Source organism: Artemia sp. Qi Xiang Cuo, chromosome 7 (genome assembly GCF_049724085.1).
Source record: "Artemia sp. Qi Xiang Cuo chromosome 7, ASM4972408v1, whole genome shotgun sequence".
Taxonomy (NCBI): Eukaryota; Metazoa; Arthropoda; class Branchiopoda; order Anostraca; family Artemiidae; genus Artemia; species Artemia sp. Qi Xiang Cuo.
Genome location: NC_142800.1, coordinates 24365644 through 24389691, shown reverse-complemented (window position 1 = coordinate 24389691; position 24048 = coordinate 24365644). Strand labels below are relative to the sequence as shown.

Sequence of the window (24048 nt, the reverse complement as noted above, 5' to 3'; positions counted from 1 at the left end):
AATTATTTCAGTAGTGTTTTGTCGTGGTTTACCTTGTCACAGTTACATTCTCTTGCTTTTTCAAAGTTCATTTTGGATTTATCTCGTTGAAATGCAAGAGTTGGAATATTTCAGTAGTGTTTTGTCATGGTTTACCTTGTCATAGATACATTCTCTTAATTTTTCAAAGTTCATTTTGGATTTCTTTCGTTGAATTGCAAGAGTTGGAATATTTCAGTAGTGTTTGTCATGGTTTACCTTGTCAAAGTTACATTCTCTTGATTTTTCAAAGTTCATTTTGAATTTCTTTCAATGAAATGCAAGAGTTGGATTATTTCAGTAGTGTTTTGTCGTGGTTTACCTTGTCACAGTTACATTTCCTTGATTTTTCAAAGTTCATTTTGGATTTTTTCATTGAAATGCAAGAGTTGGAATATTTCAGTAGTGTTTGCTTGTGGTTTACCTTGTCACAGTTACATTTTCTTGATTTTTTAAAGTTCATTTTGGATTTCTTTCATTGAAATGCAAGAATTGGAATATTTCAGTAGTGGTTTGTCATGGTTTACCTTGTCACAGTTACATTCGCTTGATTTTTCAAAGTTCATTTTGGATTTCTTTAGTTGAAATGCAAGAGTTGGAATATTTCAGAAGCGTTTTGGCGTGGTTTACCATGTCACAGATATATCCTCTTGATTTTTCAAAGTTCATTTTGAATTTCTTTCATTGAAATGCAACAGTGGGATTATTTCAGTAGTGTTTTGTCGTGGTTTACCATGTCACAGTTACATTCCCTTGATTTTTCGAAGTTCCTTTTGGATTTCCTTTCGTTGAAATGCAAGAGTTGGAATATTTCAGTAGTGTTTTGTCAGGGTTTACCTTCTCGCAGTTACATTCTCTTGATTTTTCAAAGTTCATTTTGAATTTCTATCGTTGAAATGCAAGAGTTGGAATATTTCAGTAGTGTTTTGATGTGCTTTACCTTGTCACAGTTACATTCTCATGATTTTTCAAAGTTCATTTGAATTTCATTCATTGAAATGCAAGAGTTGAAACATTTCAGAAAGCGTTTTGTCGTGGTTTACCTTGTCACAGATATATTTTCTTGACTTTTCAAAGTTCATTTTGAATTTCATTCATTGAAATGCAAGAGTTGGAATATTTCAGTAGTGTTTTGTCGTGGTTTACCTTGTCACAGTTACATTCGCTTGATTTTTCCAAGTTCATTTTGGATTTCTTTAGTTGAAATGGAAGAGTTGGAATATTTCAGAAGCGTTTTGGCGTGGTTTACCATGTCAAAGATATATCCTCTTGATTTTTCAAAGTTCATTTTGAATTTCTTTCATTGAAATGAAAGAGTGGGATTATTTCAGTAGTGTTTTTTCGTTGTTTACCATCTCACAGTTACATTCCCTTGATTTTTCAAAGTTCATTTTGGATTTCTTTCATTGAAATGCAAGAGTTGGAATATTTCAGTAGTGTTTTGTTGTGGTTTACTTTGTCACACTTACATTCTCACGATTTTTCAATGTTCATTTTGGATTTCTTTCATTGAAATGCAAGACTTGGAATATTTCAGTAGTGTTTTGTCGTGATTTACCTTGGCATACTTACATTCTCTTGATTTTTCAAAGTTCATTTTGGATTTCTTTCATTGAAATGCAAGAGTTTGAATATTTCAGTAGTTTTTTGTTGTGGTTTACCTTGTCACACTTACATTTTCTTGATTTTTCAAAGTTCATTTTGGATTTCTCTCGTTGAAATGCAAGAGTTGAATTATTTCAGTAGTGTTTTGTCGTGGTTTACCTTGTCATAGTTACATTCTCTTGATTTTTCAAAGTTCATTATGGATTTCATGCGTTGAAATGCAAGTTGGAATATTTCAGTAGTGTTTTGTCATGGTTTACCTTGTCACAGTTACATTCTCTTAATTTTTCAAAGTTCATTTCGAATTTTCTTTAGTTGAAAAGCAAGAGCTGGAATATTTCAGTAGCGTTTTGTCATGGTTTACCTTGTCAAAGTTACATTGTCTTGATTTTTCAAAGTTCATTTGAATTTCTTTCGTTGAAATGCAAGTTGGAATATTTCAGTAGTGTTTGGTTATGGTTTACCTTGTCACAGTTACATTTTCTCGATTTTTCAAAGTTCATTTTGAATTTCTTTCATTGACATGCAAGAGTTGGAATATTTCAGTAGTGTTTTATCATAGCTTACCTTGTCACAGTTACATTCTCTTGATTTTTCAAAGTTCATTTTGAATTTCTTTCATTGAAATGCAAGAGTTGAATTATTTCAGTCGTGTTTTGACGTGTTTTACCTTGTCAAAGTTACATTCTCTTGATTTTTCAAAGTTCATTTTGAATTTCTTTCGTTGAAATACAAGAGTTGGAATATTTCAGTAGTGTTTTTTTGTGATTTACCTTTTCACAGTTACATTCTCTTGATTTTTCAAAGTTCCTTTTGAATTTCTTTCATTGAAATGCAAGAGTTGGAATATTTCGGTAGTGTTTTGTCGTGGTTTACTTTGTCACAGTTACATTCTCTTAATTTTTCAAAGTTCATTGTGGATTTCTTTCGTTGAAATATGTTTTGTTGTGCTTTACCTTGACACAGTTACATTTTCTTAATTTTTGTTAGGTTCAACATTCAATGAAAGAAAGCCAAAAGGAACTTTGAAAAATCAAGAGAATGTAACTGTGACAAGGTAAACTGCAAACAAACACTACTAGAATATTCCAACTCTTGCATTTCAATGAAAGAAATTCAAAATGAACTTTGAAAAATCATTAGAATGTAACTGTGACAATGTAAACCACGACAAAAAACTACAGAAATATTCCAACTCTTGCTTTTCAACGAAAGAAATTCAAAATGAACTTTGAAAAATCAAGAGAATGTAACTGTGACAAGGTAAGCCATGACAAAACACTACTGAAATATTCCAACTCTTGCATTTCAATGAAAGAAATTCAAAATGAACTTTGAAAAATCGAGAAAATGTAACTGTGACAAGGTAAACCATAACCAAAAACTACTGAAATATTCCAACTTGCATTTCAACGAAAGAAATTCAAATGAACTTTGAAAAATCAAGAAAATGTAACTTTGACAAGGTAAACCACGACAAAACACTACTGAAATATTCCAGCTCTTGCTTTTCAACGAAAGAAATTCGAAATGAACTTTGAAAAATTAAGAGAATGTAACTGTGACAAGGTAAACCATGACAAAACACTACTGAAATATTCCAACTCTTGCATTTCAACGAAAGAAATCCACAATGAACTTTGAAAAATCAAGGTAATGTAACTATGACAAGGTAAACCACGACAAAACACTACTGAAATAATTCAACTCTTGCATTTCAACGAGAGAAATCCAAAATGAACTTTGAAAAATCAAGAGAATGTAACTGTGACAAGGTAAACCACGACAAAACACTACTGAAATATTCCAACTCTTGCATTTCAATGAAAGAAATCCAAAATGAACTTTGAAAAATCAAGAAAATGTAAGTGTGACAAGGTAAACCACAACAAAAAACTACTGAAATATTTAAACTCTTGCATTTCAATGAAAGAAATCCAAAATGAACATTAAAAAGTCAAGAGAATGTAAGTATGACAAGGTAAATCACGACAAAACACTACTGAAATATTCCAATTCTTGCATTTCAATGAAAGAAATCCATAATGAACATTGAAAAATCGTGAGAATGTAATTGTGACAAAGTAAACCACAACAAAACACTACTGAAATATTCCAACTCTTGCATTTCAATGAAAGAAATCCAAAATGAACTTTGAAAAATCAAGGGAATGTAACTGTGAGATGGTAAACCACGAAAAAACACTACTGAAATAATCCCACTCTTTCATTTCAATGAAAGAAAATTCAAAATGAACTTTGAAAAATCAAGAGGATATATCTGTGACATGGTAAACCACGCCAAAACGCTTCTGAAATACTCCAACTCTTGCATTTCAACTAAAGAAATCCAAAATGAACTTTGATAAATCAAGCGAATGTAACTGTGACAAGGTAAACCATGACAAAACACTACTGAAATATTCCGATTCTTGCATTTAAATGAAAGAAAACCGAAATGAACTTTGAAAAATCAAGAAAATATATCTGTGACAAGGTAAACCACGACAAAACGCTTTCTGAAATATTCCAACTCTTGCATTTCAAAGAAAGAAATCCAAAATGAACTTTGAAAAATCAAGCGAATGTAACTGTGACAAGGTAAACTATGACAAAACACTACTGAAATATTCCAACTCTTGCATTTCAATGAAAGAAAAACGAAATGAACTTTGAAAAATCAAGAAAATGTAACTTTGACAAGGTAAACCACAACAAAACACTACTGAAATATTCCAACTCTTGCATTTCAACGAAAGAAATTGAAAAATGAACTTTGAAAAATCAAGAAAATGTAACTGTGACAAGGTAAACCACGACAAAACACTACTGAAATATTCCAGCTCTTGCATTTCAACGAAAGAAATTCAAAACGAACTTTGAAAAATCATGAGTATGTAACTGTGACAGGGTAAATCACGACAAAACACTACTGAAATATTCCAACTCTTGTATTTCAACGATAGAAATTCAAAATGAACTTTGAAAAATTAAGAGAATGTAACTGTGACAAGGTAAACCCTGTCAAATCACTACTGAAATATTCCAACTCTTGCATTTCAACGAAAGGAAATACAAAAGGAACTTTGAAAAATCAAGGGAATGTAACTGTGACAAGGTAAACCACGACAAAACACTACTGAAATAATCCAACTCTTGCATTTCAATGAAAGAAATTCAAAATGAACTTTGAAAAATTAAGAGAATGTAACTGTGACAAGGTAAACCACGACAAAACGCTACTGAAATATTCCAACTCTTGCTTTTCAGCGAAAGAAATCCAAAATGAACTTTGAAAAATCAAGAAAATGTAACTGTGACAAGGTAAACCACAGCCAAACACTAGTGAAATATTCCAACTCTTGCATTTCAATGAAAGAAACCCAAAATGAACTTTGAAAAATAAAGGGAATGTAACTGTGACAAGGTAAACCACGACAAAACACTACTGAAATAATCCAACTCTTGCATTAAAATGAAAGAAATTCAAAATGAACTTTGAAAAATCAAGAGAATGTAACTGTGACAAGGTAAACCATGACAAAACACTACTGAAATATTCCAACTCTTGCAATTCAACGAAAGAAATCCAAAATGAACTTTGAAAAATCAATAGAATGTAACTGTGACAAGGTAAACCATAACAAAACACTACTGAAATATTCCAACTCTTGCATTTCAACGAGATAAATCCAAAATAAACTTTGAAAAATCAAGAGAATGTAACTGTGACAAGGTAAACCACGACAAAACACTACTGAAATAATTCAACTCTTGCATTTCAATGAAAGAAATCTAAAATAAACTTTGAAAAATCAAGAAAATTTAAGTCTGACAAGGTAAACCACAACAAAACACTACTGAAATATTCCAACTCTTGCATTTCAATGAAAGAAATTGAAAATGGACTTTGAAAAATCTAGAGAATGTAAGTGTGACATGGTAAACCACAAAAAACACTACTGAAATATTCCATCTCTTGCATTTCAATGAAAGAAATCCGAAATGAACTTTGAAACATTATGAGAATGTAAGTGTGACAAGGTAAACCACAACAAAACACTACTAAAATATTCCAACTCTTGCATTTCAATGAAAGAAATCCAAAATGAACTTTGAAACATCATGAGAATATAAGTGTGACAAGATAAACCACAACAAAACACTATTGAAATATTCCAACTCTTGTATTTCAATGAAAGAAACTCAAAATGAACTTTGAAAAATCAAGAAAATGTAACTGTGACAAGGTAAACCATAACAAAACACTACTGAAATATTCCAACTCTTGCATTTTAACGAAAGAAATCCACAATGAACTTTGAAAAATCAAGAGAATGTAACTGTGACAAGGTAAACCACGACAAAACACTACTGGAATATTCCAACTCTTGCATTTCAACGAAAGAAAACCAAAATGAACTTTGAAAAATCAAGAGAATGTAACTGTGACAATGTAAGCCACAACAAAACACTACTGAAATATTCCAACTCTTGCATTTCAACGAAAGAAAAACAAAATAAACTTTGAAAAATCAAGAAAATGTAACTCTGACAAGGTAAACCCCGACATAACACTACTGAAATATTCCAACTCTTGCGTTTCAATAAAAGAAATTCAGAATGAACTCTGAAAAATCAAGAAAATGTAACTCTGATAAGATAAACCACAACACAACACTACTGAAATATTCCAGTTCTTGCATTTTCAAAGATAGTAATTCAAAATGAACTTCGAAAAATCAAGAGAATGTAACTGTGACAAGGTAAACCACTACAAAACGCTACTGAAATAATCCAACTCTTGCATTTCAATGAAAGAAATTCAAAATGAACTTTGAAAAATCAAGAGAATGTAACTCTGACAAGGTAAACCACTACAAAACGCTACTGAAATATTGCAACTCTTGCATTTCAAGGAAAAAAATCCAAAATGAACTTTGAAAAATCAAGAGAATGTAACTGTGACAAGGTAAACCACGACAAAACGCTACTGGAATATTCCAACTCTTGCATTTCAACGAAAGAAAACCAAAATGAACTTTGAAACATCATGAGAATGTAAGTGCGACAAGATAAACCACAACAAAACACTACTGAAATATTCCAACTCTTGCATTTCAACGAAAGAAAACCGAAATGAACTTTGAAAAATCAAGTAAATGTAACTGAGACAAGGTAAACCACAACAAAACACTACTGAAATATTCCAACTCTTGCATTTCAACGAACGAAATTCAAAATGAACTTTGAAAAATCAAGAGAATGTAACTGTGACAAGTTAAACCACGACAAAACACTACTGGAATATTCCAACTCTTGCATTTCAACGAAAGAAATCCAAAATGAACTTTGAAAAATCAAGAGAATGTAACTGTGACAAGGTAAACCACGACAAAACACTACTGAAATATTCCAACTCTTGCATTTCAACGAAAGAGAATCGAAATGAACTTTGAAAAATCAAGAAAATGTAACTCTGACAAGGTAAACCACGACATAACACTACTGAAATATTCCAACTCTTGCATTTCAATAAAAGAAATTCAAAATGAACTTTGAAAAATCAAGAGAATGTAACTGTGACAAGGTAAACCACGACAAAACACTACTGAAATAATCCAACCCTTGCATTTCAATGAAAGAAACTCAAAATGAACTTTGAAAAATCAAGAGAATGTAACTGTGACAAGGTAAACCAAGACAAAACACTACTGAAATAATCCAACTCTTGCATTTCAACGAAAGAAATCCAAAATGATCTTTGAAAAATCAATAAAATGTAACTCTGACAAGGTAAACCACGACAAAACACTACTGAAATAATTCCCACTCTTGCATTTCAATGAAAGAAATCCAAAATGAACTTTGAAAAATCAAGAGAATGTAACTGTGACAAGGTAAACCACAACCAAACACTACTGAAATATTCCAACTCTTGCATTTCAATGAAAGAAATTCAAAATGAACTTTGAAAAATCAAGAGAATGTAACTGTGACAAGGTAAACCACGACAAAACACTACTGAAATATTCCAACTCTTGCATTTCAACGAAAGAAAACGAAATGAACTTTGAAAAATCAAGAAAATGTAACTGAGACAATGTAAGCCACAACAAAACACTTCTGAAATATTCCAACTCATGCATTTCAACGAAAGAAAATCAAAATGAACTTTGAAAAATCAAGAAAATGTAACTCTGGCAAGGTAAACCACGACATAACACTACTGAAATATTCCAACTCTTGCGTTTCAATAAAAGAAATTCAAAATGAACTTTGAAAAATCAAGAGAATGTAACTGTGACAAGGTAAACCACGACAAAACACTACTGAAATATTCCAGCTCTTGCATTTCAACGATAAAAATTCAAAATGAACTTTGAAAAATCAAGAGAATGTAACTGTGACAAGGTAAACCACTACAAAACGCTACTAAAATAATGCAACTCTTGCATTTCAATGAAAGAAATTCAAAATGAACTTTGAAAAATCAAGAGAATGTAACTCTGACAAGGTAAACCACTACAAAACGCTACTGAAATATTCCAACTCTTGCATTTCAAGGAAAGAAATCCAAAATGAACTTTGAACAATCAAGAGAATGTAACTGTGACAAGGTAAACCACGACAAAACGCTACTGGAATATTCCAACTCTTGCATTTCAACGAAAGAAAACCAAAATGAACTTTGAAACATCATGAGAATGTAAGTGCGACAAGATAAACCACAACAAAACACTACTAAAATATTCCAACTCTTGCATTTCAACGAAAGAAAACCAAAATGAACTTTGAAAAATCAAGAAAATGTAACTGAGACAATGTAAACCACAACAAAACACTACTGAAATATTCCAACTCTTGCATTTCAACGAACGAAATTCAAAATGAACTTTGAAAAATCAAGAGAATGTAACTGTGACAAGGTAAACCACGACAAAATGCTACTGTAATATTCCAACTCTTGCGTTTCAAAGAAATAAAACCAAAAGGAACTTTGAAAAATCAAGAGAATGTAACTGTGATAAGGTAAACCACGACAAAACGCTACTGAAATATTCCAACTCTTGCATTTCAACGAAAGAAAACCGAAATGAACTTTGAAAAATCAAGAAAATGTAACTGAGACAATGTAAACCACAACAAAACACTACTGAAATATTCCAGCTCTTGCATTTCAACGAAAGAAAATCAAAATGAACTTTGAAAAATCAAGAAAATGTAACTCTGACAAGGTAAACCACGACATAACACTACTGAAATATTCCAACTCTTGCATTTCAATAAAAGAAATTCAAAATGAACTTTGAAAAATCAAGAGAGTTTAACTGTGACAAGGTAAACCACGACAAAACACTACTGAAATATTCCAGCTCTTGCATTTCAACGATAGAAATTCAAAATGAACTTTGAGAAATCAAGAGAATGTAAGTGTGACAATATAAAACACGACAAAACTCTCCTGAAATATTACCACTCTTGCATTTCAAGGAAAGAAATACAAAATGAACTTTGAAAAATCAAGAGACTGTAACTCTGACATGGTAAACCCCTACAAAACGCTACTGAAATATTCCAACTCTTGCATTTCAAGGAAAGAAATCCAAAATGAACTTTGAAAAATCAAGGGAATGTAACTGTGACAAGGTAAACCACGACAAAGCACTACTGAAATATTCCAACTCTTGCATTTCAATGAATTAAATTCAAAATGAACTTTGAAAAATCAAGAGAATGTAACTGTGACACGGTAAACTACAACCAGACACTACTGAAATATTCCAACTCTTGCATTTCAATGAAAGAAATCCAAAATGAAGTTTGAAAAATCAAGAAAATGTAACTGTGACAAGTTAAACCATGACGAAACGCTACTGAAATATTCCAACTCTTGCATTTCAATGAAAGAAACTCAAAATGAACTTTGAAAGATCATGAGAATGTATCTGTGACAAGGTGAACCACGACAAAACACTACTGAAATATTCCAACTCTTGCATTTCAATGAAAGAAAACCGCAATGAACTTTGAAAAATCAAGAGAATGTAACTCTGACAAGGTAAACTACGACAAAACACTACTGAAATAATTCCCACTCTTGCATTTCAATGAAAGAAATCCAAAATGAACTTTGAAAAATCAAGAGAATGTAACTGTGACAAGGTAAACCGCAACCAAACACTACTGAAATATTCCAACTCTTGCATTTCAATGAAAGAAATTCAAAATGAACTTTGAAAAATCAAGAGAATGTAACTTTGACAATGTAAACTACGACGAAACACTACTGAAATAATCCAACTCTTGCATTTCAATGAAAGAAATTCAAAATGAACTTTGAAAAATCAAGAGAATGTAACTGTGAAGGTTGTGGTGAAAAGGATGAGTACTTCAAGTTGGAAAATGGGTTTAGAAGGGACATTAAGAAAGGAACTTGCTCTGAAATGTCTTTTGAAAGGTATAACATAACATAACATAACATAACATAACATAACATAACATAATATAACATAGCATAAAATAGCATAACATAACATAACATAACATAGCATAACATAACATAACATAGCATAACATAGCATAACACAACATAGCATAGCATAACATAGCATAACATAACATAGCATAGCATAACATAACATAACATAACATAACATAACATAGCATAGCATAGCATAACATAACATAGCATACCATAACATAACATAACACAGCATAACATAACATAACATAACATAACATAACATTGGGGGGGTCCGGGGACCCTTTGGGAGCCTGTGGGACCTTTGAGGACCGGGGATTTCCTTGGGGTTTGGGGTGGGGTATGAGAACCCGTAGGGTATGAGGACCCTTTGGGGTTGGGGTAGAGGACCTCACGACACTATTTAAATGGAACTTGTGTATTATAATGATCGCAGAGTTTCACCCTCAAATCTTTTTCTAAAACCTCTTCTAAAATAATCTTTTAAAATGTCTCTATCTGTTTTGCCGAAATAATTCCCTAAAATGTCTAAAACGGTTTCGCCCAAATAACCCCTAAACGTAGCTTCAGCGTGTTCTTCTTTGTTTTTGGCATCTCTGCGCTGTCACATTTGAAATTATTTGGAAACCATTTCGTGAATCAATCTCTTCATTGCTAAGATCAAAACATCCGCTCGGAAACAATTCTCTTGGTAGAACTCCAAAGACATTAATATAGACATTCGCTCGGAAACAATTCTGTTTGGAAACAACAAATTAATTCTCCTTTCGTGAATCAATAATTCTCCTTAGAAACAACAAATTAATTCCCCTTTCGTGTCAAATCAATCAATCATGACATCAGCTGTCACGTGTGATCTAAACTTTGTCCCGGAAAAAATTCTGGTTGAACTCCAAAGACATTAATTAACTTGACGTTATTTGTCAGACATTAATTAACTTCCCCAGAAACAATTCCAGGATCATAACATTCGCCCCTAGCGTGCACTTGGCCAAAAAAACACCTGGAGAAAGAGACCTTGGAGTAAGAGGCCATTGACTCTGTCCCCATTAAACTATGTAAAAAAGTTGTAGGTGGCAGCAGGGGTGAGGGGTGGGAGTCAATAAGGCATCTCTACTGTTAGTTGAGGCTTTCAGGGAATGTTGAGGGGGGTTTTAGACTAACCAAAGGGTTAGTTCAAGTAGCATAAGCATGCTACTTCTACTACTTCTACTATTAGTTCACTTCTTTTACTAAGGGTAAGAGTATTAAGGTGAAATTTTCAGGAGATGTCGAGGCGCTCTTGAACTAAATCAAAACATAGTCTATGCGCACAGGTTGTCAAAAGGGTGTATCAGCAGTATCCCAAATAATCCTTAGGGTATTAAGCTAAAACTTCCAGGTCTACTAATATTTCTACTACTATTACTACTATTTCTACTACTGCTACTGCTGCTGCTACTGTTACTATTTAACTAAACGAAAATAGTCTAAATGAATCCAGGTTGACAAAATTATAGGCGGGTTGTCGCAAGACTGGAATAGGGTGTTAAGGTGAAACTACTAGAAAAATCTGGTGGGGATTTAAAATTAAATCAAAAGACGTTATGTGCCTGCAGTTTGTCTCAAGGGTGTGTCAGAAATGTCCCATGATGACTGAGGGTATTTGGTTGAAACTCTCAGGACTACTACTACAACAACTACTACTACTACTGTTACCACTACTACCACTAGTACTGCTACTACTACTGCTACTGCTACTGCTACTGCTACTACTACTACTCGCATTACTAATATTACTTTTAAGCTAAATCAAAAGAGTTTAAGTGTATCCAGGTTGTCAAACAGGGTGTATCAGCAATATCTCGGGGACGGCTAAGGGAATCTGTCAAGGCTACTACTATTACTACTGCTACTACTACTATAACTTTCAGGGGATGTAAAGTAAAGGGGATGTAAAACTAAATCAAATGGTACTGTGTGTATCCAGATTGTCAAAAAAATGTATGTGAAATATTCCAGGAACTGCTATCGGTGTTACGTTAGAGGTCCCAGAGTTTGTTATTGGGAATTCTAAGCTAAATCAAAAAACACTATGTGCATTCTAAAGTTTGTCATAAGGGCGTATTTGCGATATCTCAGGAACGGCAAAAGGTATTTAGTTGAAACTTTCAGGGATGTTGGGGTGTATGGTGAACAAAATCAAAATACACTATATGCATGCATGGTGTCAAAAAGGTGCATTAGCAATATATCAGGAACGACTGAAGGTATTAAATTGAAACTGTTAGAGCTACTACAACCACTACTTCTACTACTTCAACTACTACTTAACGCATATTTTGCAAACGGCTCCATATTTTTTCGGGGAAATTGTTATTCTGATGTATTCTTGCATAAAAAAAAATCTAGATAGGTCAAAAGTCTGAAAAAATTCTACTCCTACTAATACTACAACAACTACCGCTATAACGACTATTTATGACTGCAATCGCTACTATTTATGACTGCAACAGCTTGTTTTTGCTTTGGTCTGTGACTACTTGTGACTGCTACTAATACTATCACTACTACAGTGACTGTGACTGATGTTAGTGCTACCTATCAAAAGTTACGAGCCTGAGAACATTTTTCTGATTTTCGATAAAAGGGGGAAACACCCCCTAAAAGTCAAGTGATCTTAATAAAAATTATACCATCAGATTCAGCGATTCAGAGAGCCCTACAGCAGAGGTTTCAAGCTTCTATCTGCACAAATGTGGAATTTTGTATCTTTCGCCAGAAGAAAGATCACGGATGCGTGTTTATTTGTTTTTTTTTTCTAGGGATGATCGCATCGACCCAGTGGTCCTAGAATATCGAGATAGGGATTATTTAAACGGAAATTAAAATTTCTAGTGCCATTTTTAAGTGACCAAAACAATTGGTGGGCAATTAGGCCCCGCCCCTTTTTTTCCCAAAATCGTCCAATAAACATTTTGAGATAATCATTTTGTTCATCATATTTGAAAGGTCCAATAACTATGCCTTTGGGTGTAACATGACCCTCACTGCCCCAGGGATAAGGCCTTTAAGTTATAAATTTGCCCATTATTTGCGCATAGTATTTGTTATTGGGATGTATGCATATATTTTATGGTGGGGGGAGGGGACACATTTCCTGCTGGGAGTTTTTCCACGGGGAAATTTTCCATGGAGAGAGAAATTTCCAGGGAGTGAACTTGTCAGGGGAAATTATGCACTGTGGGAATTTGCCAGAATTCTTTTACAAAATTCTTTTTATATGTCTTGCTTTCTCTTTTCCGTCTCAATTTTACGCGCGGAGTGGTTAAGAGTAATTGTCCGGGGTAAATTTTCACCGGGATTGAATTGTCCAGAGGATTTTTCCGTGGGGAGGGGTTTCTCTGTGGAGGTGGGGCCAGATTCCTGGCATTATTTAAAAAAAGATCAGAAATTAAATAAAAAAACAAGTTTTTTCAGCTGAAAGTAAGAAGCAAGATTAAAACTTAAAACGAACAGAAATTATTGCGTATATAAAGGGTGTTTCCCTCTCCTTAACACCTCGCTCTTTACTCTAACGTTTGATGTACCAATTCTTTAAGAATGACTCCTGAAACAAAAAGGGCCGTTCAATTAGAACAATATGACGCTTTCTTAAAAGTACTAAAAAACTTTAGCGTAAAAAGCGAGGTGTTGAGGAGGGGGCAGCCCCATTTATACACGTAATAATTTCTGTTCGTTTGAAGTTTTAATCTTGCTCCTTATTTTCAGTTGAAAAAACTTGTTTTTTTTAAAATTTAATTCTAGGAAAAATTAGTAATAACCTAGGAAAAACTAAGGGTATTACGTTGGAACTTTAGGGCTTGTTGTTCGGGGTGTTGAACTAAATCAAAATAGACTATATGCACCCAATTTTGTCGAAAAGGTATATCTACAATATCTTAGGAGCAGCTAAGAGTATTAAGTCACAACGTTGAGAGAAAGTTGAAGTAAGTCAAAATGCACTACGTGAATCCACGAATGTCAAAAGGGTGTATCTACTATATCTAGGGAAAGGTTCAGCTTAATAGAAGCTTAATACACCGTGATGGGGGTAAAAAAAATACAAATGAATGTGCATTGTCAGTTTAATATACATATATTGATATTTAGTAATCAAAATGTTAATTTTATTTGATTTATTAAAGTTATAAAAGTAAAAACATTTATATTTTTTCAGTAAAGTGCAAATTATGTTCTGGCCTTGGGAAGGCATAGGGGTTTTGAGCCCAACTTATGTTAATTTCTGCCCGTTTTGAGTTTGACTTTATTATCTATTGTGATTTATGTTCGTTTTGGGTTTCATTTATATATCGATGCTGATTTGTGGTAGTTTCACGCTTGGTAGATTGTTTGATTTTATTTTTGCTTATTTTTTGGTTGAATGGACTTTTTTACTATTTCGTGAAAAAGTTGTTTTGTGGAAAAAGTTTTCTAATTAATTTATGCTAGTTTTATATTGACATAGTATTTTGGGGGAGACAGAAAATGATACTTTAAATCTTTTCGTTTTTTAAGAATTTATAGTTTGGCCTGCTATTTATATGCTGGAGAAAACTTTTCAGCAATTTTTAACAACAACCACCCTCTTAAAAATCTGGACACAAATAGTAGTGTTTAATTTAGTTTCATACCTCCTCTAGTTGATCTGAAATGAAAAACTTGATACCATTCGAAAAAATCGGTTTTCTTTCTTTGATAGCTTGGATACACTTACGCTATTTTGATTTGGTTAAATTTTGAGAGCAGAAGCAGCCCCAAAAGTTTGAACATAATATCCACAGTCGTTCTTTGGATACTGCTGAGATGCCTAATTGGGAATTAGCATTAACACAGTGCATTTTGATTTTATATTCTGGCAACATTTAGTTTTTAAACATAAAGTAAATTGGGTGGGTGGGCGTTGGAGGGGGATTAGTTTCCCTCCAATCCCTTTCGACTATTAAAAAGGGCATCAGCCCTTTCTATTTTCAATCAAATGAGCCCTTTTCGAACTTCCTATGATAACTCCTTTGATACAAAGTGCCCTGGCCTAAACAACAACAAGAAAAAAATAATACGTTATACTCACATCGATCTTTACTATAAAAATGTCAAGCCTTCCAATCACTTGCGACAATTAAAAAGGGCACAAGGCCTTTCGATTTCCAATCGAATGAGCCCTTTTTGAGTTTCTACGACAACACTTCCTATAAACACCTTATATTTAAACACATTATAAATTACAACCCTTACCCTAAGGGCTGTGAGTGTTTTTGTCATCCTCTAAGGCCTAATTTCCAGAACTTTCAACTATGTTAAAAAAAATCACTATCTCAAAATTTTGATTGGATGTGCCTGGGAAAATGGTGGGCGTGAGAGGGGCGTTAGTCTTTCTCCAATCACTTTCAACTATTAAAAAAGGCACTAGCCCTCTCAATTTCCAATCAAATGAGCCCTTTTGAAGTTTCTAAGTCAACACTTTCTATAAAAACTTTATATACCCCCAGGACATAACTTAAACCCTTGTCCTGAGGGCTGGGGAGAGGGTTGTCATCCTCAAAGACCTAATTTCCAGAACTTTCTACTACGTTGAACAAAATGGCTATCTGAAAATTTTGATTCGATGTGTTTGGGGGAATGGTGGGGAAGAGGGGGATTAGTTATCGTCCGACAGCTCTATCATTAAAAACCTTATATGCCCCCAAGTCATAACGTACAACCTTCGCCCTGGGGGCTCTGGGGGTTTGTCATCCTTAAATACATTATTTCCAGAACTTTCAACTACGTTGAACAAAAGGGCTATCTCTAAACTTTGGTTGAATATGTTAGGGGAAATGGTGGGCATGAGGGGGGGGGGGGGTAATTATTCTCCACTTACTTTCGACTACTAAAAAGGGCAATATCAATTTCCAACCAAATGAGCCCCTCTGGCCCTCAGGGCACAACTTACAACCCTTGCACTGAGGGCTCTGATGGGGTACCATCCTAAAAGACCTAATTTCCGGAACTTTCGACAACGTTGAACAAAATGGATATCTCAAAATTTTGATTGATTGTGTTTGGGGAAATGGTTGGTGTGAGAGAGGGGTTAGTTGCCCTTCAATCGCTTTTGAATGTTACAAGGGTACAAGTCCCTTCAATTTCCTATGGAATGAACCTTTTGAGATGTTTTTACAAAATCGCTTTCACTGAGAACCTTACATGCCCCCGGGGCGTAACTTACAAGACTTGCCCTAAGGATTGTGGGGGGGATGGGATGTCATCCTTAAAGACCTAATTTCCAAAATTTTAAACTTCGTTGAATAAAATGACTATCTAAAGATTTTGATTGGCTGTGTTTGGGGAAAATGTGGATGTGAGAGGGGGGGGGGTTAGCTGCCGTCAAATCACTTTTGACTATTAAAAAGGTCACTAGCCCTTTGAATTTCCAATCGAAAAAGCCCTTGTTCAAGTTTTTACGACAAAGATTTCAATAAAAACCTTATATGCCCCCAGGGCATAACTTATAACCCTTGCCCTGAAGACTGTGTGGGCAGTGTCCTGCTCAAAAGTATAATTTCCTGAACTTTAAGCTGCTTGGAATAAAATGGCTATCTAAAAATTTTGATTGGATATATTTGGGGAAATGGTGGGCGTGGAAGGCGTGTTAGTTGCCTCCTAATCATTTTCGACTATTAAAAATGGCCCTAGCCATTCAATTTCCAGTCAAATGAGCCCTTTTTGAAGTTTCTACGACGACGCGTTCTATAAAAACCTTATATGCCCCCAGGGCATAACTTAAAACCCTTGCCCTGACGGCTGTGGGGGAGTGTCCCCCTAAAAAAAACATAACTTCTATTTGGAAAACCACGCCACTGAGCAACTTAGCTATCTAAAAATTTTGGTTGGATGTCTTTGAGGAAAAGGTGGGCGAGAGAGGGGGGCTAGTTGCCTTCAAATAACTTTCGACTATTAAAAAAGGCACTAGACCTTTGAATTTCCAATCAAATGAGCCCTTTTTCAAGTATCCATGACAAACATTTCAATAAAAACTTATATGCCCCCAGGGCATAGCTTATAACCCTTGCCCTGAAGACTGTGGGGGAGTGCCCTGCTCAAAGGTATAATTTCCTGAACTTTAACTGCGCGGAACGAAACGGCTATCTCAAAATTTCGATTGGATGTGTTTGGGGAAATGGTGGGTGTGGAAGGGGTGTTAGTTACCTTCCAATTACTTTCGACTATTAAATAGGGCACTAGCCATTTCAATTTCTGATAAAATGAGCCCTTTTTGAAGTTTCTACGACAACACGCTCTATAAAACTTTATATGCCCCAAGGGCATAACTTACAACCCTTGTCCTGCGGGCTGTGAGGGGGCTGTCATTCTCAAAGACCAAATTTACAGAACTTAAAACTACGTTGAATAAAATGGCTCAAAATTTTGATTGGATGTGTTTGGGGAAAAGGTGGGCGTGAGATTAGTTGTGGGGTTAGTTGCCCTCGAATCACTTTTGACTTTTAAAAAGGGCACTAGCCCTTTGAATTTCCAATCGAATGAGCCTTTTTTAAAGTTTTTACGACAACGCCTTCTATAAAAATCTTATATGCCCCCAGGACATAGCTTACAACCCTTGCCCCGAGGGTTGTAGGGGAGTGTTCTCCTCAAAAATATATTTTCTATCTGGAAAATAACTACGCTCAACAAATGGCTATCTCAAAATTTTGATTGGATGTGTTTGGGGAAAAGGTGGGCGTGAGATTAGTTGGGGGGTTAGTTGCCCTCCATTCACTTTCGAATATTAAAAAGGGCACTAGCCCTTTGAATTTCCAATCGAATGAGCCTTTTTTGAAGTTTCTGCGACAACGCCCTTTATAAAAACCTTATATTCTCCCAGGGCATAACTTACAACCCTTGCATCGAGGGTTGTAGGGGAGTCTTCTCCTGAAAAACATATTTTCTATCTGGAAATCAACTCCGCTGAACAAAATGGCTATCTCCAAATTTTGATTGGATGTGTTGGGGGGAATGAGGGGCGGGGGGGGGGCGCTAGTTGCCCTCCACTCTTTTTCGACTATTAAAAGGGCTGTAGCAATTTGAATTTCCAATCGAATGAGCCTTTTTTGAAGTTTGTATGACAACGCCTCCTATAAAAACCTTATATGCCCCCAGGTTATAACTTAAAACCCTTGCCCCGAGGGGTGTAGGGGAGTGTTCTCCTCAAAAACATATTTTCTATCTGGAAATCAACTGCGCTCAACAAAATGGCTATCTCACAATTTTGATTTGATATGTGTGGGGGAATGATGAGCCTGGAGGGGCTAGTTGCCCTCCAATTACTTTTGACTATTAAAAATGGCATTAGCCGTTTGAATTTCTAATCGAATGAGCCTTTTTGAAGCTTCTACGACAACGCCTTCTATAAAAACCTTACATGTCCCCTGGGCATAATTTAACACCCTTGCCTCGAGGGTTGTGGGGGAATGTCCTCCTCAAAAAGATATTTTCAATCTGGAAATAAACTACGCTGAACAAAATGGCTATCTCAAAATTTTGATTGTATGTTTTTTGGGGAATGATGGGCGTGTGGGGGGGGGGGGGCTAGTTGCCCTCCGATCATTTTCGACTATTAAAAAGGGCACTAGCCACTCCAATAAACAATCGAATGAGCCCTTTTCAAAGTTTCTACGACAACTCCTTCGATACGAAGTGCCCGGGTATGGAGAAGAAAAAAGAAAAGAAAAAAAAATAATAAATTGTGCCCACATCGTTCTTTACTTAGGCAGCGCTATCGCGCTGCCTATGATCGGGGAAGCATCAATAATCAAATATTTTTGAAAAGACCTCAGTACGAAAAGACTTTAAATTGCGTAAAGAGCAAAAAAATGCAACTGTGAAAATATTTGTATATATTTTAACAAAGGATTACAACAATTCAAAACCTTAAAAAAGAAAACCTTTTTGAACGCAACCAGTTATATAATGTCATTAGTAAGGCCCAAAAAAAAAGAAAATTTGAAATTATTACAAAAAATGACTCTCTATTTTCACAAGGGATTACAACAATTCAAAAACCTTAAAAAGAAAACCGGAAGTTTGAAGCTATCGTTGCTAGAATATATCGTTATATTCTAGATGTGTAGAATATATGTATATACCGATATGTATATATCGTTGTCAGAAATCAGACTTGCCTCAATAATCAAATATCTTTGAACAGACAACCGTATGAAAAGACATTAAATTGTGTAAAGAGCAAAACCATGTGATTGCAAATATTAATATATATTTCAACAAGGTGTTACAACAACTCAAATACCTTAAAAAAGAAAACCAAAAGTTTGAAGCTTAGTAGAAATCGTTGGTAGAAATTGGCCCTTCTTTAATTATCAAATACCTTCGAGAGCCAGTATTAAAAGACATTAAATTGTGTAAAGAGTAAAAACTGGCAGTTGTAAAAATTTTTGTATATATTTTAACAAGGTTTTCAAGCAAAAGTTTGAAGCCAAGTAGATGTCGCTGTTATAAATCGAACTTGCTTTAATAATCAAATATCTTTGAAAAGACTTTAGCATGAAAAGGCAGCAAATTATTTGCGGTTAGAAGACAAATGACAATGAGAAATATACATAGAAGCCTGCCGCGTGTCAAGTGCCGGGGCCTGGCGGTTGGTAATTGCAAAAATATTTGTATATGTTTTAACAAGGGATTACAACAATTCAAAGACCTTAAAAAAGAAAATCAAAAGTTTAAATCTTAGTAGATATCGTTGTTAGAAATCGGACTTGCTTAAATAATCAAATATTTTTGAAAAGACCGCAATACGAAACGACAGCAAATTGTTTCGAATTGTCTGCGGTTAGAAGACAAGCAACAGTGGGAATCAATATATAGAAGCCTGCCGCGTGGTCAGTGCCGGGACCCAGCGGCGAAGCCACCAGGCTCCCGTTACTATATATATATTTTTATATACATATATATATATATATATATATATATATATATATATATATATATATATATTTATGTATATTATGAATAGTTTTCAATTATAAATAGAAGTAACTTAAAGTATTACCTTAAAAGAACATTCATTTTCGGGACCAGATTCAATTTCAAATTTATGTCTAACTGGTTTCCATGCATGCATCGCTCCAGCGCTGTAAATTTTCCAGCCCCACAACGATTTAATATCGCTCGGTCGGCTTTCAGCTATCTTTGTTAGAAGGATGAACAGAATGACAAATTGATTTATGCTGAAGCTCTGGCAAATATTTTCGCTCATTATGAAGCCTGGAAAAGTTAATGAACAGCATTCAGTTTTGAAAAAAACATTGCTACCATTTTTGATGACCTTAAAATTAAATACTAACAAACTTTACAGGCTGACTATGTGTACTAAAATTAGCCTCGTTGTATGATACTTTTTATGTACATTACTGGGCATAAAAGTCTGTGAACCATCAATTAAGAAAAAGCACAAATCAGCCACTTCTTATTCTTATATCATGATTTGTCATAGATGAAATTACTTGCGCCTGTTCTGTCAGTGGACAACTCAACATTGTCGCAAGCTCCCAATAAAACTGTTTCACAGAATCCTGTATAGTTCTGTCAGAGAAGAAGAGCGGAAGCCACTAGTCTCAACGTACACGTAAATCAACGCAGCTCATATGCGTACAGTAGTAAATTTTTGAAATGATTGGTTACTGTTCCTAGACATTACTATTGGGGGGGGGGGGTCTAAGGTCTAATTCTGACCTTTTTATCGTTACCTCTCGCCTGATGAAACTCAGCGAACGGTATGAGCTCAATTTCCTCTATGCCATTACCCCGCATACTGACACACATCAGCAGTGCTGACACCTTTTATATCAAAATTAGACACCTTTTATATCGACATCTATAAGACAGATGTCGGCTCTGACTTTTCCTTTTTATACATATGGAATCGGAGTTGCTGACGATTGGAAATGGTATTCAGAGCTGAGAATGCACTTGTTGCACAGCAAATTCAATGTTCCAAGGGATGACAACGAAGAAATTCGTGGGGTTTAAGAGATCCCTTCAGTCAACTACCCAGGAGGGTACCTGAGGCTTTTCTATAGAACCCTTAAAATCCCAATATCTTTGAATTTTTCCCATTGTATCGTGTATTTTCCATCAATTCTGCCCATTGCGAGCATATTTTGGGATTGGGCCCCTCGCCGAGAAATTACTTATGGGTAAGTACCTGAATCTCTTATTTCTTGAGCTAGACTGTACTTTTGGACTTCACTATCAAGGAACTTTGGATTCCGACGATCTTTAGATATCTAATTCTTAGAGATGAGGGCTCCTCTGAAAAAGAATGTCCCTAGACTAGGCCAGCCCGAAGACCTTATTTTTCAAACAATTTGAACCCTGAAAGCTGTTCATTTCTTGGGCTTAAGGTAGGTGGATTTCTCCCAAGGTAAATAATGCCTGGTACCTAAGTTTTGAAAACCAGATCTAAAGTGAAGATATTCAGAGAAATGGTGTACGGAAAGATAAGGTTTTAGGAATTGGGATTTAGGAATCAAAAATGCCCCTAGCCAGCATAATAAGTTTGGTATAATTTTTTTTTGTGTTAACATCAGATTGTGTTTTCCTACATTTTGCGCTTACCACCAGTGGGCTATTTCCACTTACGAGGTTTAAACCTAATTTTGAGGCTTTTGTCATTTCATGAGGAAAGAAATTTTGATTGAGGTTACAGATATTTTTTTGTGGGTTCGTGTATGTTTTTTTGTTTCTTTTTTTTAACTTGCAAAGATACAATATTAATTTGATAAATGTGAGCCTCAAAGTTTTGATAAAAATTCACAAAGCGTCTGTTATGCAAATATAAGAATCGCTTATGCGATTTGGTTCAGGCAGTATAAAAGTTTTTATTAAGTTCTATTAAGTTTTATTATTTATTAAGTAATTATTAATTAAGTTTTTAGTTTTAATTATTAGTTAAGTTATTTATTAAGTTTTATTAAGCGATGGTGTTTTCAACTGCTGCACTACTTCGTCAGTTCAATGTATAATACTACATCCTTTATATCAGTGGTGGATCCAGGGGGTGAGGGGGGCGCCCCCCTATCGTAGTCTAAAGTAGTGTAATCTACTTAATTAACTCAAGTTTGCGTTAATTAAACTTGCTCCTAACGCAAGTTTATCGGATCAACCTATTTTGCTCCCCCCCTCAATTTTTTTATCGGACCCCCCTATATTGCGCCCCCCTAAAAAAAAAATCCTGGATCCGCCCCTGCCTCATATAAGAGTATTATCTTGCAATTTGTTCAGGTAATTGTTATGATGTTATTGTGTGTTTTCTCTTGTCAAAAAAGTAAAATAATTTTGTTGTAAGTCAAATTTTTCTTTATGTATTTGAGGTATTTTGAATTTTTAAAGTCAGAAAACTGTGTAAGGCAGTGTTTTCACTATGCAACAGGAACTCAAGTTTCTTTTAAAAACCTTTTGAATAGCCATAGAGATAGCAAAAAGAATAGAGCAGATTCTGTGAAATTTTACTATAAACCGGAGTCACTCTAAATTTGCCAATTTTGAATTACTATTGTAGTTTTAAAAGGTTAGTGACATAACGGCAAAAGTGATATCCTCAGTGTTATCAAAACGGTCTTTCCTAGACCGTTCAGAGCAGGGTCGGATCCAGGATTTTTTTTTTTTGGGGGGGGGGGGCTGCAAAATAGGTTGTTCCGATAAACTTGCGTTAGGAGCAAGTTTAATTAACGCAAACTTGCGTTAATTAAGTAAATTAAACTACTTTACTTTACTTTAGGGGGGAGCGCTCCCTCGTCCCCCTAGATCCGCCACTGGTTCAGAGCAATCATTAGGCTAAATTCTTAAAACTACGACCATGATTCTAAGAATTAAAATTCAGCATGACTCTGGGTTAAAGATGAAGCCTGACTAGACTATTTTGCATAATATAATCACCCTTTTTTTATTTATTCATTTTCTAAAGAATGATGTCAAAATTTTACCACAATAAATTTCTACAAAGCCAACTAATGTATTGGCTAGTGGCTAAGTGCTGCGACTATTTTGTAGCAACAATATGCTTCTTTTTGTTTTGATTAAAGAAGAGATAAAATCAATTAAGATTAAGCCTCGTATAAATTATCTCCTATATTCGCACATTTTAAGTAAACAGAGCTTTCCCTCGTGGCTGTTGCAAATATTTTGTCATCGATCAAGATTTTTCTTCTTTTTTATCCTTCATTTATTAGCACAATGCATTCTTAGCATAAAAGTGCTTTTCATCACGCAACATATGTTTTGTGTCAAATGTCACACAAATGCTATTTAAAGAAAGGAAGGACCAACTTTGAACATTGAACTTTGATTGAACTTTGAATATTGCTCAATCCAGATTTTTCTTTATTTTTAATTTTTTTAATTAGGCACCTTTCTTAAAATAGCATATAAAAACCAGATCGTATTTTTTGTCAAAATACAATTCACTCGACTAGAACAGAAATAAAAATTGGATTAAATATATCAAGTACTCTAATTTTTAATTAAAAATTGCATTTCATGCCAGGCACGGAAGAATAAGGACTCTGTGGAAGAACCCTCCAAAATTTTGTCCTCTTTTCCGTGTGTGTACGAGTGTGTTTTTATTTTTTTTTATTTTGACCTTCTTGAAATCTGACCCCCCCCCCCTAAAGAAGTTCCTGTTTTTTGTGCTTGTCCATGTAAGACAGAATTAAGCCTATTTTTATTAACACGCGCTGCTGAAACATCAAAAAATGTGTCATAAGCACCTTCAATATTTAATTTACTAGATGGAACTAAAAAGAAAGACACCGTACACGCTTTTTATTAGGTTGGGACGATGGTTGCTCGTGCAGTCAGGGGAATGATCATTTCCCTCTACCCCTTCTCTCTTTTGTATAAAACAAAAATTTTTACCGAAACACTGTATTTTG

At 34.6% G+C, this 24048-nt stretch overlaps 1 protein-coding gene across 1 annotated transcript in view; it reads right to left on the bottom strand.

The window, feature by feature from the left end:
* LOC148950076 (uncharacterized) overlaps positions 1-24048 on the bottom strand; it is a 147149-nt gene that overhangs the window by 50662 nt on the left and 72439 nt on the right. Inside the window, exon 2 of the mRNA XM_089091440.1 lies at positions 20166-20380. Within this exon, the coding sequence (XP_088947566.1) occupies positions 20166-20372 (207 nt within the window). The 5' untranslated portion in view covers positions 20373-20380. The remainder of the gene's footprint in view (positions 1-20165; positions 20381-24048) is intronic.